Source organism: Eretmochelys imbricata, chromosome 7, assembly GCF_965152235.1.
Source record: "Eretmochelys imbricata isolate rEreImb1 chromosome 7, rEreImb1.hap1, whole genome shotgun sequence".
NCBI lineage: Eukaryota > Metazoa > Chordata > Testudines > Cheloniidae > Eretmochelys > Eretmochelys imbricata.
Window position 1 is genome coordinate 122,371,000 of NC_135578.1, and position 17,051 is coordinate 122,388,050.

A 17,051-nucleotide genomic window follows, 5' to 3' on the forward strand; every position below is an offset into this window, starting at 1 on the left:
GGGGGGGGCTGCCAGGGGCAGCCAGGTGAACTTGGGGCACCCTGTCCTGGAGGCTGGCCCCAGTGGGATGATGGGAATGCCCCCCTCCAGAGTCCCCCTGCGCCTGCTTTCTGTGCTCGCCGGCTGGGCGAGGGGCCGGGGAGCCCCGCGGAGCCTGGGGGCCCTCGCTGGCCCCCCCCAGCGGCACTACAAGAAGGAGACGCTCCCTGCCTCCGAGGGCCCCATCCCGCCCGTGACCATCACCGAGATCCGCCAGTACCTGCGAGCCCAGGGCATCTCCTTCCGCGACGGCTACAGCTGCCTGCATGTGCCCAGCCTCTTCGTGGAGGGGCCGGGGGAGCAGCAGCAGCCCCCCACTGGCAGCGCCCGCTACAGCCTCTTCATCGACAAGACCACGGGCAGCTTCGTGTGCACGGCCACCCTGGCCGAGGGCACTTGGCAGGACTTCCAGGCTAGCGTGGAGCTGAAGCACAAAGGAGTCCCTCATGCTGGCCTGGAGCAGCTTGACTGGGTGGACCAGACTGGGGAGGATGCCCGCCATATCTGGGACCGGGCCCTGCCGCTCTGGGAGCTGCTGGATGAGGAGGAGACTCGGACGGCCAAGGCCATGTTCGGCATCTCCAAGGTGTCGGACACCACCCTAAAACGCTTTGGGGTGCGCTACCTGAGGGCTGCTCGCACCCTAGTCTTCCCCTGGTTCAGCCCCCGTGGCACCGGCCTGAAGGGCCTGAAGCTGCTGGGGGCCGAGTGCCAGGGGGACACGGTACGTTACGTGGAGAACACTCTACCGCGGCCGAGTGCCTATCACAACCTCTTCGGGCTGCCCCTGATCGGCCGCAGAGACACAGAGGTGGTGCTGACAGGCCGGGAGCTGGACACCCTGGCACTGTACCAGGCTACTGGCTTGCCCAGCTTGTCCTTACCCCGGGGGGCTACCTGCCTGCCTCCAGCCCTGCTTCCCTACCTAGAGCAGTTCAAGCGCATCACCCTGTGGCTGGGCGAAGACTTCCGCTCCTGGGAGGCTGCCAAGCTCTTCGCCCGCAAACTGAACCCCAAGCGCTGCTCCCTGGTGCGACCCGGTGACCAGCAGCCCCGGCCCCTGGAGGCTTTCACCCGCGGCATGAACCTCTCCAAGATCCTCCGCTCCGCCCTGCCTGCCGGTCACAAGTCAATCATCTCCTTCCGCCAGCTGCGGGACGAGGTCTTTGGGGAGCTGTCCAACGTGGAGCAGGTGTCCGGGGTCAAGTGGGCCCGCTTCCCTGAGCTGAACAAACTCCTCAAGGGCCACCGCAAAGGGGAGCTCACCATCTTCACAGGTGACTGGCTAGTGGCATGAGGGAGGGGGCTGGGAGAATGGGACTCCTCTGACACCTTCGGCCTCTGTGTTTGAGCACTTCATCCCTCTGTCTTTCTTTGACCTAGTCGGGGTGTGGGGTCTCTCCATTCCTGCAGAGGCGCTCTTGTCACTCCCCTTGTCATTGATAGTACTCCTATAGCCAGGACTCAGTTGAGGTGGCTCCTACAGACTTGTGGGTTCCTGTTTAATCCTCTCTTCCCCACCTGGAATTACTGGTAATGTCATATCCTGCACTGTAACAGCTGACTGTGATGTTACCAGGAGCCAGTTTGATTTCCAGTGAGGAATGAGCAGCAGGAGCTGCCAGACATTGAAGCGATAGAGCCTCTTTTCATACCATTGGATTTAGAAATTATATTCCCTCTTGTTCCCGCCCCCACTGGAAAAGGTAAGATACCTGCAGAAGTTTCTGAAGGACTCTTGGGCTCAGTTGATCCTGTTGAAGTCCATCCAGGTAAACGTGGCTCAGTTTCTTTTTTCCAGGCTGCTTTAAGTGAGGTGTAAATTCCCTGTGCATCTAGCCCGCCTGTTACTGCGGGCATGGTCACGAGAGGTCGTACGCTAGTCCCGCATCACTGGTTTCATCTGGAGAACCCTCTTGTGAGGGTGTACGTAACTCAGCACAGAATCTGGCCCTTCAGCATTAGAGACAGAAAAGACCTGTTGGGTCTCATTGAGTCCTTGACCAGTGGAGGGCTGGGCCCTGCAGTATATTCCCCAGTGACTTCTCCACCCCAGATAAGTGGCTCTCAACTAGGGAGGTTCTTCCCTTGTCCTAGTCTCTATTAGGAAGAGTTTCCTGATGTTCAACCCCCTGCAGCATTCTCTGGCTGGCAAGGCAGGAGAGCCCGTCGGTTCTAGCTCTCATTGAACCTATTTCCATTGAAACAGGCCCGACAGGCAGTGGGAAAACTACCTTTATCAGCGAGTATGCCCTGGACCTCTGCATGCAGGGGGTGAACACCCTGTGGGGAAGTTTTGAGATTAACAACGTGCGCCTGGCCAAGATCATGCTGACCCAGTTTGCGGTCAGGCGGCTGGAGGAGCAACTGGACCAGTTCGACGAGTGGGCAGACAAGTTTGAGGACCTGCCACTCTACTTCATGACCTTCCATGGGCACCAAAGCATCAAGTAACGTATCTGCCAGCAGCCCCGCTCTTGCACATCCACACTCGTGAGACCTTTGCATCACGTTCACCATGGCGGCAGTGATCTGCCCCCAGAATATTTCGTATTAATATAACGTGCTGTGGGGCAGACAGGGGCACAGGGAGGTGAAGGGAGTTCCCCAGGATCACACAAGAGCTGCCAGTAGAGTCGGGTTAGAACTAGGCAGTTCTTGACTCCAAGTCTTGTGCCCAGTCCACTGGACCAAACCTCCGAGAGGGACCTGGAGGGTCCTGTGTTGCTATGCAGACTGTGATCTGGGGCGCTTAGATGGGCTGGATTGAATCACCAGAGCCATTTGGTACCTAATGCCGCAAATGCCTGCCGTCTGCTGCAGGTCACTTGAGGGAACACACCTTTGCCTCTGGGGGAAGAGAACAGCAGCAGCATTACAGACGAGGAAGGATCAGGCCTTTCGTTTGGCATCTTACAGCCAAAAGTGTGTCTGTGATGCCTTCTGTCCAAAGCACCTTGTGAGTGTCGATTTAATTAACCACACGGCCCAGCCTGTAGATCAGGGTGCAAACCCCTTGTATAGCCGGTAGGCTGAGGTGGTGACTTGCCCAAGGTCTTGCAGTGAGTCAGTGGCACAGCTAGGAATGGCTCTTCAGAGTCCCCGTCCCGTGCTCCAACCACAATCCCTTCATTCCTCCTCTCACCTTCACAGGAACCAGTTTCTCTGGTGCCTCATTTGCCTGGGCTGAATGCGTGTGACTGAGGCACCTTCTTCTCCTTTCCCCCTCAGGACGGTGATAGAGACCATGCTGCACGCAGTGTACATGTATGATATCAGCCACGTGGTCATTGACAATCTCCAGTTCATGATGGGGCAGGAGCAGCTCACTGTGGACAGGTGACCCTCTTCCCTCTTACTTGGCGCGTTCCACTCATGCTGCTTCTCCCCGGCCTAGAACCTCCTCATGCAGTCCTCTCCAGCGTAACCGTGGAACCTGGTACCTCAGGGCCCCATCTCACTCCTCCTCCTTCTTACCTTGACCCATGTGTGCCAGGGAGTCTTTCCTCATCTAGAGCCGCTGCCTGTATAATGTATTTAGGGAATTTGGTTTTATTACTGTCTGCATTGTGGCAGCACCTAGGGGCCCTAAGTCATAGACCAGGTCTCGTTGTGCTAGGCGCTCTATCGATAAAATACCTTTGAAGAGAATGTCCCATTAGTCAGTGCCTGTAAGGTGAGCCCTGGCATTTACACCGTTTTCTGGGTTTAGATTTTTTGGTGCAAAGTGTTTCCTCAGCTGGGAATCTTACGTGACAAGAAGATCAGGGCAAAAGGGGGGAAAGCATTCCTTCAGGTGGGTTCGTATTAGGAGATACATTAAAAGCTGTTTTATCCGGCATGTTAGGGGAATGGAGGATGCTGGTAAGTGAAAAATGACAGTTAACTAAGAGGGAGGGAGTTTGGGCGCATGGCTGGGGGTTGGGGCGCGGGAGGGTGTGTGCATGGCGCAGACCCTGAGAGGGAGTTTGGGTGCAGGAGAAGGCTTGGGGCAGGGAGTTGGGGGATGGGAGGGGCCACGGGGTACCAGATATGGGGAGCACTCACCTCAGGCGGCTCCCCGCAAGCGGTGACCTGTCCCAGCTGCTCCTAGGTGGAGGCACGGCAAGCAGCTCTGTGCGCTGCCCCAGCCCCGCCCCAAGTGCTGCCTGGCCAATGGGAGCTGCAGGGGCAGCGCCTGAGGGCAGAGGCAGCGTGCAGAGTTGCCTGTCGCGCCTCCGCCTAGGAACAGACGGGACAGGTTGTCGCTTGTGAGGAGCCACCCGAGGTGAGCGCCCCCCAGATCCCGCACCCTCTCCTGCGCCCCAACCCCCTGCCGGCCCCACGCCAACTGGACTATAAACTGGATTTTCAACGAAGATCAGAAATGCTGGTTTAGAGAGCTTTCTGGTTGGTGAAGTGCCAGATAAAACAGCTTTTACTGTACCAAGGTGAGTCCCTCTCTGAGGTGACTTTGTGTGTGGTGCTGCAGTGTTTGAGTTATGGTATAAAAACCTAATGGATTAAAAATGGTTCATTGGTGGGGGGATATTTAAATTATTTTATTTACTAGAATGATTTTGTGCTTCTCCAGCCCCTGCAGGATCTCAAGGAGCTTTGCAAATGTAGCAACCTGATACACAGACAGTGCACAGGGGTCACTTCAGCCACTGCTGAAATGCGGTGTCTTCTGGGGAATGAGGGGGAACTGTCTGACAGTGCTCAGCAACACCAGGTAGCATTTTAGTGCTGGAAGGGCGCTTACTGGACTGAAGCTGCAGGGGGTTATAGGGAGGCAGAATGCACCTGAGTTGGCGTTTGGCCCCGGATTATGGGGTCTTTGTGACACACAAGAGATGAGCACTTTGCTTTCTATGTAGCAGCCTTTCCTTTTAAAGAGGCACTGCTTGCTGTTTGCTGCAGGACCCTGTTGTGCCAGGCACCGTAAAAACACAGCAAGAGACAGTCCCTGCCCCAAAGAGCTTAGTCCAAAACTAGATTGACATTGAGATTTCTCAAGCGCTCGGGTCCCCAGGAACCAATCTCGATGGGGATGACACAGGACCGGGCCCTTCATCTTAGCGCCTCAAAGTGCTTCCCAAACATCAGCGGCCAGAGCCTCTGCTGATACGATTGGGTGCAGCTCCACTGAAGTCTACCCACCGGCACCTATCCCATCCTCTCTGAATCCTCATGTGGGGCAGGGAAGCCTTAGTAGAGGGGTACATTGAAATGCAAAGAGATTAAGCAACTTGACTAGGGTCATGCTGGAGTGTGTGTCAGAACCAGGAATAGAGCCCAGGAGTCCTGACTCCGTCTTCTGCGCTCATCACTGCATGGCGCTCTAGCTGCTAGCAGGAAGTATGGCTTAATGGATAGGGGACCGCCTCGGACTTGGGTGCTGTGGGTTCAGTTCCCCGTTCTGCCATAGACTTCCTGGGTGACCTTGGGCAATTCACTCTGTCTCTATGCCTCAGTTTCCCATCTGAGCAATGGGGACAGTAGCTCTGCCTTGCCTCCCAGGGGCATCGGCTCCATCAGTGAGCCTGAGGTGCTGAGGCAGTGGGAGTCAGACAGTCCCTAGAGAGATGGATAATCACCAGGAAATGAGAGATGTAAAGAAACAGTCTGTATCAGGCAGGGCTCATTTCACTTCCTAATGGTAGTGTAAGTTCCCCTCTTTCCTCAAAACTGCATCTTGCCCTCACTTCGTGCCCAACTGCTGGTGCAAACCAGAGCTGAGGAACACCCCTCTCTGGCTGGCTGTTTACCATCCCCAAGCCCCACGTGAAATGACCCCCTCTGCTTGCTAGCTGGGCAGAGAGCGGCATGTTCGATGCCACGCTTCTGGCTCTTAAGCAGGGCCTGGTACCCTGCAGGAGCGGAACTTGTGACTCTCCAATGTTATGCTATCCCTTTGGGTGCCGTCACTGCCTATAAACTGGAATCGCCTGAGTGCCTCTGTGAGAAGGGATGAAGACAGGCTCCGGGGCTCTCTGGATTGCAGGGAGGCTGGGCTCTTTATTCTGCTCTCAGATTTCAGCCCATCCAAAACCCCAGTTTATTGCTGAGATGGAATAGTGGGGACTTTATCTGGTAAAGAGCTCTGCTTTTTAAAACTGGAGACTGCATGACCATGCCTGTAAGAGTCATTTTTTTGTTCAAAGTTGGTAACAAGTGTTATAGGCTAATTAGGATGTGCTGAATCCGGATACGGTTGTTCCCAAGCTGTACATTGTGTACAAAGGCCTCTGCAGTGAGAACAAGGTAGCACATGGAAATCACTGACGGTTCAATCTTTATTACCTTTGTGTTTAGGATTAACAAACTTCAGTTGGATTTTACTGAGCTACAGGATGTAATAAAAGTGAGCAAACAATATGCACAATCTTTATCAAGATACTGAATTTCAGCTTTTATTTGGCAACGGGTACTAGGAATATTTGAATGTAATACCACCAGGAAAGAGCGTGTTTATGCAGCTCTTATATATTGAGCATTACCACCTTGAAACAAAAAAGCTGATTTAACTATTAGAAACACAACGCCTAATCTGGAAACACCTATTTGAAAACAAGTGAAAGTACTTTCTTGACTGAACGTTAAGAGAACATTTGAATGCACGCGTGTTAATGTTGTACTAGATCACAAAATTTTGGGTCTTGACAGCGGCAGATTGAATCAACTTCGGATTAGGTCTCTCGTTATGACACGCCTACTTATTTAATGCAGCCATCCTAAGTGTCAGAGACATTGACACAACCTTGTTCCAGTTTTCTACGTTTGCATGCTCCTGCACAAACAAGCAGTGTTGTCCTGTGTCCGCATCACTGACTTTTGCACCCTCTTGTGCAGCCACAGAATATGGTGGTATTGGTGGCAGTGACCACCGACTCTGTCCTCCTGTTTCCAACCCATTGTATTGCATCTTCTCTTTACTGGCTACTGCCTCCCTTATTCTGTGCATCCTTGTTCACCTGCTTCACGCACATCTTCTCTACTTGATTCCTGGCAAATAATCCAGAGACTAGGAACTCAGGTGGCTCTATTGAGACTTACATGCAGTTCCATGTTTTACTTACAACTGTGACCAACTGGAGTGTCGTAAACCACTGCCCCATCTAACTGCTGTTGCTTTATTTGTAAACTATATCATCACCACCACTTCTGTGTTAATTTTTCCCTCACTACAAAGCATGATGGGCTATGAAACCAAGGCCAAGCATCTGAGAAAATGATTTCACATATTACAGGAAAAATAACTTCCAAGCTATGATTAACTTATTGCTAATATTAAGGTCTATGGATGACTGGATATTATAAAGAGTTGAATACTAGGGTGCAAAAGGTGTTAAAACCGTGATGTGTGTCATTTCAGTTCTGTTCTTAAGAGACTGAAAGGGAATTATGCCAGACAATATGACAAGTTCAAGCACGCTCAGTTGGTGTTTCAAACCTTTCTGGGGAATTTTAGCGGCTATGTTTGTTTGAGGGTCTAAACGTCAGAATTCAGCTTGGTGACAATCATTTTCAAAATCAGCAGGTTCCAGTTATGGTAGAAGAAGCTGATACCAGCTTTTAACAAAGCGTGCAACTAGACCCCTTCTAGAGGATGGACTGAGATTTCTGTCTAGTCTAATGGTTTGTTTGTTTGGAGCAGGAATCTGGCAATCAGGACTCCTGGGTACTAGTCCCGCCTCTACCTGGTTGTGTGAACGTTGGGGAGTCACTCCCCTTCTCCCTGCCTCCATTTGCTCATCTGTTAAGTGGGGATAATGGTTCTTTTAACCCACCACCTCTATGGAGCTGTCGATGTGCAGTGTGTCTGAGCACCTCATAATCATTAGCATATTTATCCTCACAGCACCCCCATGAGGCAGGGGAGGGTTGTTACCCCATTTCACAGATGGGGAACTGAGGCACAGAGAGGCTAAGTGATGTGCCTGAGATCACCCAGTCTATGGCAGAGCAGGGATTCAAACCCAGCTCTCCCAAGTCCTCAGTTAGCACTCCAACTATTAGACCATCCTCCTCTTTAATTGCACTGTCACTGTTTGCAAGAGGCTCGTTGCCTGCGTGCGGGAAGCACTTCCCGGAGCCATGCCATGAGCAATGTCTCTTCCTCATCTCACCCCCTTGCCGTCTTGCTGTTCCAGGCTTGCGGTCCAAGACTACATCGTGGGTGCCTTCCGGAAGTTTGCCACGGACAACAGTTGTCACGTGAGCCTGGTCATCCACCCTCGGAAGGAGGACGAAGAGCGAGAGCTTCAGACGGCCTCTATATTTGGGTCTGCGAAGGTGAGCGGCTATTGGGAATAACCCAGGATTGGATCTGCTCAGGCTGTGTCAGCAGCTGGCCAGGAGTCGTGTGTCAAATGGAGCAATTTACAATTGCCTGTCTTAAAAGAGTTTATTTGAGCATAAGCTTTCGTGAGCTACAGTTCACTTCATCGGATGCTACAGCTCACGAAAGCTTATGCTCAAATAAATTGGTTAGTCTCTAAGGTGCCACAAGTACTCCTTTTCTTTTTGCGAATACAGACTAGCACGGCTGCTACTCTGAAACCTGTTAAAAGAGTTCGTGGCCCATGCGGACTCCATCTCCCAGAATGCAGTGCTCTGTCGTGATGCGTCTTCCTGGCTGCCGTGGCCCTTGTATATGGCTTTGCTTGCGTAGAAATGAGCCCGTGCCCATGCGGGGCTGTTCCCTACAGCACAGTCCTGATGGTCACTGGTAGCAATTCGTGCACCTGGGTCACTGATAACTTCTGGTCTCAGCCCAGAGAGGAGCAGATGTCTTGTAAATTGTGAGTAAAACTGGTTTAGGCAGTTCCAGGTCTGGCACCTTCCCCTAGTATCTAGACCCCTCTTCCAGGCACCTACGTGTGGAAGTTCCGGTGGGTTTGTTTTGCAGTCCTGGTGGTGGCGCTTTATCCCTTTGGGACCAGAGCGGGTTAGGAGCCCTCTTCTGGGAATAAAATCAGTGAACAGCGGGACGTCAGCTAGGGGCATGCTCTGGTGAAGGAGAGTGTAGACCTACTCTTAGTGTGGGAGACTGGGGGGATGTGTGCATGAACAACCCTCCCTGAGCCGTATTGGGCTCTCTAGGTGATCTGGGAGCATGCAGTCTCTTAAGGGGGGGGTGTATACGAAGGCGAGTCCCGACGCACAGCGGGGCGTCGGGGCCACACCAGGCTTCAACAGGCTCTGTGCCCTCCTGCGAGCCCCAGTCTTATATCTCTGTTCAGTGAGTTTGTCCTCATGTGGCTTTAAACGGAGAGCCCTTGAGTGCGGCTCCAAGCCAGTGGTTAGACCCGTCCTGGTCTGCCTTCATTAAACGCTTTCTGATGTGCCAGCCACCCTCGAGGGAGTGGGGCTGTAATTTCCTTCTTGAGGATCCAGGCCGGTTTTCTTTCCTCCCATGTGGTGACGCGTGGAGTGCAAAGGAGGATCTGTCTCTCAGGGACGCTTGTACCTGCTTCCCAGTGTCTTGCCGAGTAATGTCTTGCCGAGTAACATCACCATATCTGAGGTAGAAGCGAAACTCAAACAGCTTAATGGGACTAAATCGGGGGGCCCAGATAATCTTCATCCAAGAATATTAAAAGAATTGGCACAAGAAATTGCAAGCCCATTAGCAAGAATTTTTAATGTATCTGTAAACTCAGGGGTTGTACCGTGTGATTGGAGGATTGCTAACATAGTTCCTATTTTTAAGAAAGGGAAAAAAAGTGATCCAAGTAATTATAGGCCTGTTAGTTTGACATCTGTAGTATGCAAGGTCTTGGAAAAAATTTTGAAGGAGAAGGTAGTTAAGGACATTGAAGTCAATGGTAAATGGGACAAAATACAACATGGTTTTACAAAAGGTAGATCGTGCCAAACCAACCTGATCTCCTTCTTTGAGAAAGTAACAGATTTTTTAGATAAAGGAAACGCAGTGGATCTAATTTACTTAGATTTTAGTAAGGCGTTTGATACGGTGCCACATGGGGAATTATTAGTTAAATTGGATAAGATGGGCATCAATAGGAATATTGAAAGGTGGATAGGGAATTGGTTAAAGGGGAGACTACAACGGGTCCTACTGAAAGGTGAACTGTCAAGTTGGAGGGAGGTTACCAGTGGAGTTCCTCAGGGATCGGTTTTGGGACCAATCTTATTTAATCTTTTTATTACTGACCTGGGCACAAAAAGTGGGAGTGTGCTACTAAAGTTTGCAGATGATACAAAGCTGGGAGGTATTGCTAATTTAGAGAAGGACAGGGATACCCTACAGGAGGATCTGGATGACCTTGTAAACTGGAGTAATAGGAATAGGATGAAATTTAATAGTGAGAAGTGTAAGGTCATGCATTTAGGGATTAATAACAAGAATTTTAGTTATAAGCTAGGGACGCATCAACTAGAAGTAACGGAGGAGGAAAAGGACCTTGGAGTATTGGTTGATCATAGGATGACTATGAGCTGCCAATGTGATATGGCTGTGAAAAAAGCTAATGTCGTCTTGGGATGCATCAGGAGAGGTATTTCCAGTAGGGATAAGGAGGTTTTAGTACCGTTATATAAGGCACTGGTGAGACCTCACCTGGAGTACTGTGTGCAGTTCTGGTCTCCCATGTTTAAGAAGGATGAATTCAAACTGGAACAGGTACAGAGAAGGGCTACTAGGATGATCCGAGGAATGGAAAACTTGTCTTATGAAAGGAGACTCAGGGAGCTTGGCTTGTTTAGCCTAACTAAAAGAAGGCTGAGGGGAGATATGATTGCTCTCTATAAATATATCAGAGGGATAAATACCAGAGAGGGAGAGGAATTATTTAAACTCAGTACCAATGTGGACACAAGAACAAATGGATATAAACTGGCCACTAGGAAATTTAGATTAGAAATTAGACGAAGGTTTCTAACCATCAGAGGAGTGAAGTTTTGGAATAGCCTTCCGAGGGAAGTAGTGGGGGCAAAAGATCTATCTTGCTTTAAGATTAAACTCGATAAGTTTATGGAGGAGATGGTATGATGGGATAACATGGTTTTGGTAATTAAATATTCATGGTAAATAGGCCCAATGGCCTGTGATGGGTTTTAGATGGGGTAAGATCCAAGTTACCTGGGAAAGAATTTTCTGTAGTATCTGGCTGATGAATCTTGCCCATATGCTCAGGGTTTAGCTGATCGCCATATTTGGGGTCGGGAAGGAATTTTCCTCCAGGGCAGATTGGAAGAGGCCCTGGAGGTTTTTCGCCTTCCTCTGTAGCATGGGGCACGGGTCACTTGCTGGAGGATTCTCTGCTCCTTGAGGTCTTTAAACTACAATTTGAGGACTTCAATAGCACAGATATAGGTGTGAGGTTTTTTTTTGTAGGAGTGGTGGGTGAAATTCTGTGGCCTGCGTTGTGCAGGAGGTCAGACTAGATGATCATAATGGTCCCTTCTGACCTAAATATCTATGAATCTATGAATCTATGAATGTAGGAGTCCAAAGGGCTGGAGTGTCCCAGAACAGTAAATAGCCATGAGCCGGTGTCTCCGAAACGGTCCCAGAGGTCCTGACTATGGCAACCTGGCCCGGTCCCCATTCTGGCTGGCCCCGGTCTCTCGTGACTGGACCTAGTTGCTGGGTCCCAGCCACTCGGGTGTGGGCAGAGCCTGGTCGCTGGTCTGATGCTGGCTCTGTAGGGGTCACTCCCTATCTCTGCGCCCTTCCGTGGGACAGGCAACTCTGCTGTCCTGCTGCCCCTGGGACCAGGGCCTCTGATGATCTCCTGAACCCCCCTAGCCCCATGGCTTATGCTTGCCCCCACCCAGGCTGTGGCCACTCTGGGCTCCTAGTTTAACCCCTTCAGGGACAGCGTGGCAGAAAGGCCAGGAGCACAGGGGCTTTCCCAGCCACTGGAGAGCCACCGTTCATTGCAAAACAACGAAATTCCTGAGACATCCCTCCCACACGCACTTCTCTGAGTCGGGAGTCTTGTCAGCGTGTCAGGCTGGGCAGATCCCCTCCTGCCTTTTCCCTCTCCAGCCTGGGCTGGCTTGTGGCTACGGTCTCTGCCCAGGCTGCCCCCCTCCCGCGGTCTCTGCCCCCTTTTTCCAGGTGCCCAGGGTGAGAAACTCCAGCCCTTTCCCCCAGCCAGGCTCCTGCCTCGAGAGAGTTCATTGTTCCATGGGGTCGGGCCAGCAAATCAAAGCTGACGGGCCTAGGTTGTTCTGGGACGGCTTCGCAATCCTAGTGATTCAGCCCTTTCCTAGCCCGGCACCTATCGGGAATGCAGCTCGCCGGCGGCCCTTGGCGGGGCTGGCAGCTTTCAGCACAGAACCAACTGGGAGACAGGGTACAAACAGAATCTGACACAAGCACGTCCCGCTCTGTCCCACTCACAGTTCGGTCATTACCGATCCCAGTGCACTTTCCCCAAGCGCCAGGGGCTAAATTCAAATCGTGCGAGTCACGCTCTGCCTACCATCTCCTATAGTTTTAATTGGCTGTGGAATTCTTCACTTCCTATCCCCTAGTGTTGCTGGGTGCTGTTGGATGTGCGTTCTGCCCCAGAGGTGGCTGCATTTCCGAGGTGCACAAGGCATTTATGTTTGCATAAACGCACAGGCACTGCCTGAAGTACTCTGGGACCCTTCAGTCTGACAGGTGTGTGTCCAAGTCCAGGTACCTCTCTCCCCATGGCCTTCTCCTTTCTCTCTCTCTCTCTCACATCCAGGCCAGCCAGGAGGCCGATAACGTGCTGATCCTCCAGGACAGGAAGCTGGTGACGGGGCCAGGGAAGCGATACCTGCAGGTGTCAAAGAACCGCTTTGATGGGGACGTGGGGGTCTTCCCCCTGGAGTTCAGCAAAGCGTCCCTCACCTTCTCCACCCCTATCAAGGGGAAGACCCGGCTGAAGAAGGTGAAAGATGACAGTGGAGCGCCGCCCAAGCAGGCTCCGGCTGGAGGCAGCGGGGCCTCTAAGAAGCAGTGACCCAGCCCATGGAATGGGCTGCTCTGGCAAAATCCCTTCCCCGGGGCACTCCTCGGCCAGTGTTCACCCCAGCCCTGAGGGGAAGGGGGCTGGAGCAGAGGAGATGTTAACCCTAACCCTAAGGGGTGTTCCCTGTGCTGCTGGCCTGGCCAGGCCTGGGTTTCCTGCAGGCTCCTCGCCCCTCTGTGGGAAACCTCGGCTGGGTTGTGTTTGGGGAGGAGGAATCACACACCTACCTCTGCGTTACGGTCAGATGATAAGCTATAAACAACACCCCGGCTGACGGAAGGCGAGATGGACACAGGATGGGGCACAGGGGGAGTCCTGTGTGTTATGCCCCCGTCTGTTCACTTAGCACAGGTCCCTGTCTGTTTGTCCCTGGGGAGCCGTATGTCCGGACGCTGGGGTGCTGAGTCGGTGTTGCCGTTGGGCTGGATGTCTGTTTGCCAGACCCTCTCTGCTTGCTCCCATCCCTGGAGTATTTCAGCCAGTGTGGATAAATCCTGACCCCACACCCTGGCACCGAGCAGGACACTGGTGTGTTTAAAAACTCCAGTGACACGGCGTGTGATTCCCTGTTCTGTGAGCGGGATAACTTACCAGGGACGTGTAGCAGGCTGGTGCACAGATCCCTCCCCTCCGCAGAGCGGGACTCCTAGCCAGGTGTGGGTCACAAGCCAGTGTGAGTTTGCCAGGGCTTCTTGACTCAGTCCCTACTGCACGTCTGGTCTGTGTCATAAAACTGCTGCTGAATTAGCTCCTCTTGTCTCAGGAGATCTCCCTCCCTTCAGTCCTGGACTGGGATGGTGGTTCTGCAGGCCAGTCTGGAGGGGCACCAGCAGAACTGGGCAGGTCCCAATGCTGGACTAGGTCGGGATTGAGAGGTACCGACAGAGCTCTGCAGGGCTGGGATAGCAGGCAGTTGCGGGTTGGGATTTAGGGGCACCGGCAGAGCTGTGGGGGGCTGTATGTGATGAGTGAGGTGCATAGCCAAAGCTGTGTGGGTGGAGGGGTACCCAGCTCCGGCCCACACTGTCACATGAATCCCTCACTTCCACAAGCCCTGGGAGAAGGTAGGAGGGAACGGGAGGTGCAGGGCGGAAGCCAAGTGCCCAGTGACTTGGGGGCTCATGGCAGAGAAGCAGAAGTGACACAGCTGATGGCGCTTGTTCCTGCCTGGTGCCCATAAAACAGGTTGTGGGGTAATCGCCAGCACTGCTCTCGTAGTGTGTGCGTGGTGATTGTGAAGCCCCTGTGTGGCCGCTCAGGAGCCAGGGGTGCTTACCAGCGTCACACAGTTGTCATGTCTGGAGTCTGTGGGCTGCACCTACTTTGCTTATACAATTATTTTAAAATCGCAATAGGCCCAAGCCAGCAATGTGCTGAGAGCCCTCCGTTGCCATCGACTGCTTCTGAGCCCACGTGGCTGGGACCTTTTGTTACCGGATTCTCTCTGATTTGAATTGCCCCACAATCTGGGGGAGAACAGGCCTGTGTGAATGCACCAGCAATAAAATCCCAGCTGTTCAGCTGCTCCCTTGCCCTGCAGCAGGCCACGCTGTCGTGACCTCTGCTCCGTTCAGCTGGGCTCTGGGATTCCAGCCCTCACTGCCCCAGCGGCGCTGGGTTTCTTTGAAGATTAAATAATGCTGCTTGTGTCTGAGGCGGGTTCCAGAGTGGGGCATTGTGAAGGAAATGGAGCCCCCCAGTGCACGGGATGGGGGGATTTCTGAGGGGGTTTTATAAACCATGGTCCCAAAAGACTTTTCAGAGGACAGTTTGGATTTATTCCCTCCTTCCCCAGGATTTGGAACCCAAACATTGCAGCCTCGGGCTGGTGCACGGGAACCAGACCCTGAATCTGACAGTCTCAGCTGACTGAAGCTCAGAAGGCAAACGGAATCCGTTGTGCAAAGTAAATTAGGGTTTTATAAATCCCTCTGGCTAGGCCTGGCTGTGCTGGCTGGTCTCTAATGTGACGGAGATTATGAAATGGTTTGCAGAGCTCTCCCTGTATGACCGTCTGCACTCCCGTGTGTGCGTAGGAAGGCAGACTCCGGGGGAAGTGCTTTTCAATCGGTGTCAAATGCTGACTACTGTGATTTGGGGTTCCATTGCACTGGGAGGGAAAACCTCCCCAATGACTGACTCGGCAGTAATTTTGTACACACTAGGGTGTGAAAAATATCATGTTGATTAGATATTATGTCTACAGCTTGTCATTTGATTAAAAACAAAGGTGGCTTTTCAGTGCTGCTTTGTCCTGGTTTTGCCCACAAGGTGTCAGTCTGCGTTAGACTTGAATTTTCTCTTTCTTTTCAAAAGGAAAACTTGATGGAACTTTCCTCAAATTCCCAGCCTCATGTGCAGTTCCTCTGTGTAGCACTAAGCGTCTTGATTTTACGCTGAGCTCAGAAGTCTCCATTCCTCAGGCTATGGCTGCTGGCTGAGCCAGCGCTTTCAGAGCGTGGGTTTGCTTTACCTTTGAATGACCCTTTGAAACTCAAGCAGGGCCAGACTGTGAGATCCCCCTGCTCCTGGTGGGTAGTGCGTGACTCCACGTCCATGGAACAGCTAATACACACAAGAGCGAAGGTCCTGGAGAGGGAGAGAAATCCAAACGCATCCCTGGAATACCACTGCTGGAAGGGTGTCAGAGAAGGGAACCCTCCTGGACGATAAACACTCCGATCTTAGTTACTTAGGAGGACGAGGGGAGTGTATCACATGTCGGAACAGAACAGAACAGTACCGTCCGCGTGAGAATTGGAGAGGTGTGCAGCCCAGTCTGGGGTCAGCGCCGATCAGGATCAGTGATGACACCAGGAGCAGGCCCAGGCAGGAGGAGGCCAGGTGCCTGGGCAGTTGTGGGACAGGACGGTTGCCATGGAATTTCCTAAACATCACCCTGAAGAGCCCATATGAGGATCCCACCTGGCCTCAGCCTGGCTGCGGGAGCCCCTGGAACACAGCGGTTCTCAACAGGCTGAGGTGTAAGCTCTGTGGGTCACCTCCTGGCACCTCCAGCCCCCCTCACCACACTCCAGTCACACGCCCCATGCGTCCTGGAGCCCCACACGGGCCTTTGCCCTAGGGAGGGGGAAGAGATGGATTCCACTGTCCCGCTGTGCTCTGGCATGTTCTTCCCTCTAGTTTGAGAGCTCCACCCCCAAAGGGGTGGAGTCACGGGACTCCTCCCACAGGAGGTGGAGTTACGAGCGTCCTCTTCATTTAAAGGGACATTCCTCCTGTTTCACCACCTGGACGCCCACCTCACAGGGCAGGCAGGGAGCATTGCTCAACATCCAGTAAGGCCTGAAAGGGCTCCGAGGCTTGGCTCCGCTGGCCGGGCCAGGCTTGAGTCAGTCACAGGGCTGGGAACCTGCTGAAAGAGCTGGCACTGGGAAGGGAAGGAGGCCCAGGACAGCCCCAGGTGCCCGGCACAGAAGGGGGATGGGCCAAAGGGAGTGTTTGGCAACTAGTCCCTCTCTGTGGCCTGTTGGGACTCACCAGCCAGCTCCCAGCCTTCCCTGTCTGGAGCCGGGGCCGCTCTGGACCGTGGGGCCTGGGCTGGCCTGTGTCCCTGCGCTCGAAGCGTCCCATTGCGAATGATGGCCACAGCTCAGACCTCCTGGCGAGGCACTTGCCCCAGGTAGTCAGCCTATGTCTTCCTTGTCTTGTGTTCCTTCACACTACCCCCTTAGCTCCCCTGGGATAATCTCAGCCCCCACCGCCTCTCCCCGACCGTGACTGTCCCTGAGTTCTCCCCCCCTCGCTGTGCATTTCCACCTGCCCTGCTGCACCCCATGGGCTCACTGGCACTCCCTGGTGGCAATGCAGGGGATGAGAGCCAGCTAGCGGGCAGGTTTGTCAAGGAAGCTTGGGTTTCCGATGAGACCCTCAGCTCCAGGTAGGACGCTCCCCTCTCTTTGCTCTCCAGGACAGAGAGGGGTGGAAGGGCCAAGGAGCACGTTTTGTTAATTCGCACAGCCACTGCCAGCTGGGAAGTGGTGCCAGCCATGGGCTGGGGGGGCCCTGTCTGCTAGCTCTGCTGACTGGGGA

General features: G+C 53.0%; 1 protein-coding gene across 1 annotated transcript; it reads left to right on the forward strand.

Moving 5' to 3' along the window:
* Positions 1–67: 67 nt before the first annotated feature.
* Positions 68–15,257, forward strand: TWNK (twinkle mtDNA helicase). Its single transcript, XM_077823283.1, has 5 exons — positions 68–1,316; positions 2,249–2,489; positions 3,271–3,378; positions 8,175–8,316; positions 12,732–15,257. The coding sequence occupies exons 1-5, from the start codon at positions 68–70 to the stop codon at positions 12,987–12,989; spliced, it is 1,998 nt and encodes a 665-aa protein (XP_077679409.1). The 3' UTR covers positions 12,990–15,257.
* The last annotated feature ends 1,794 nt before the right edge of the window (positions 15,258–17,051 follow it).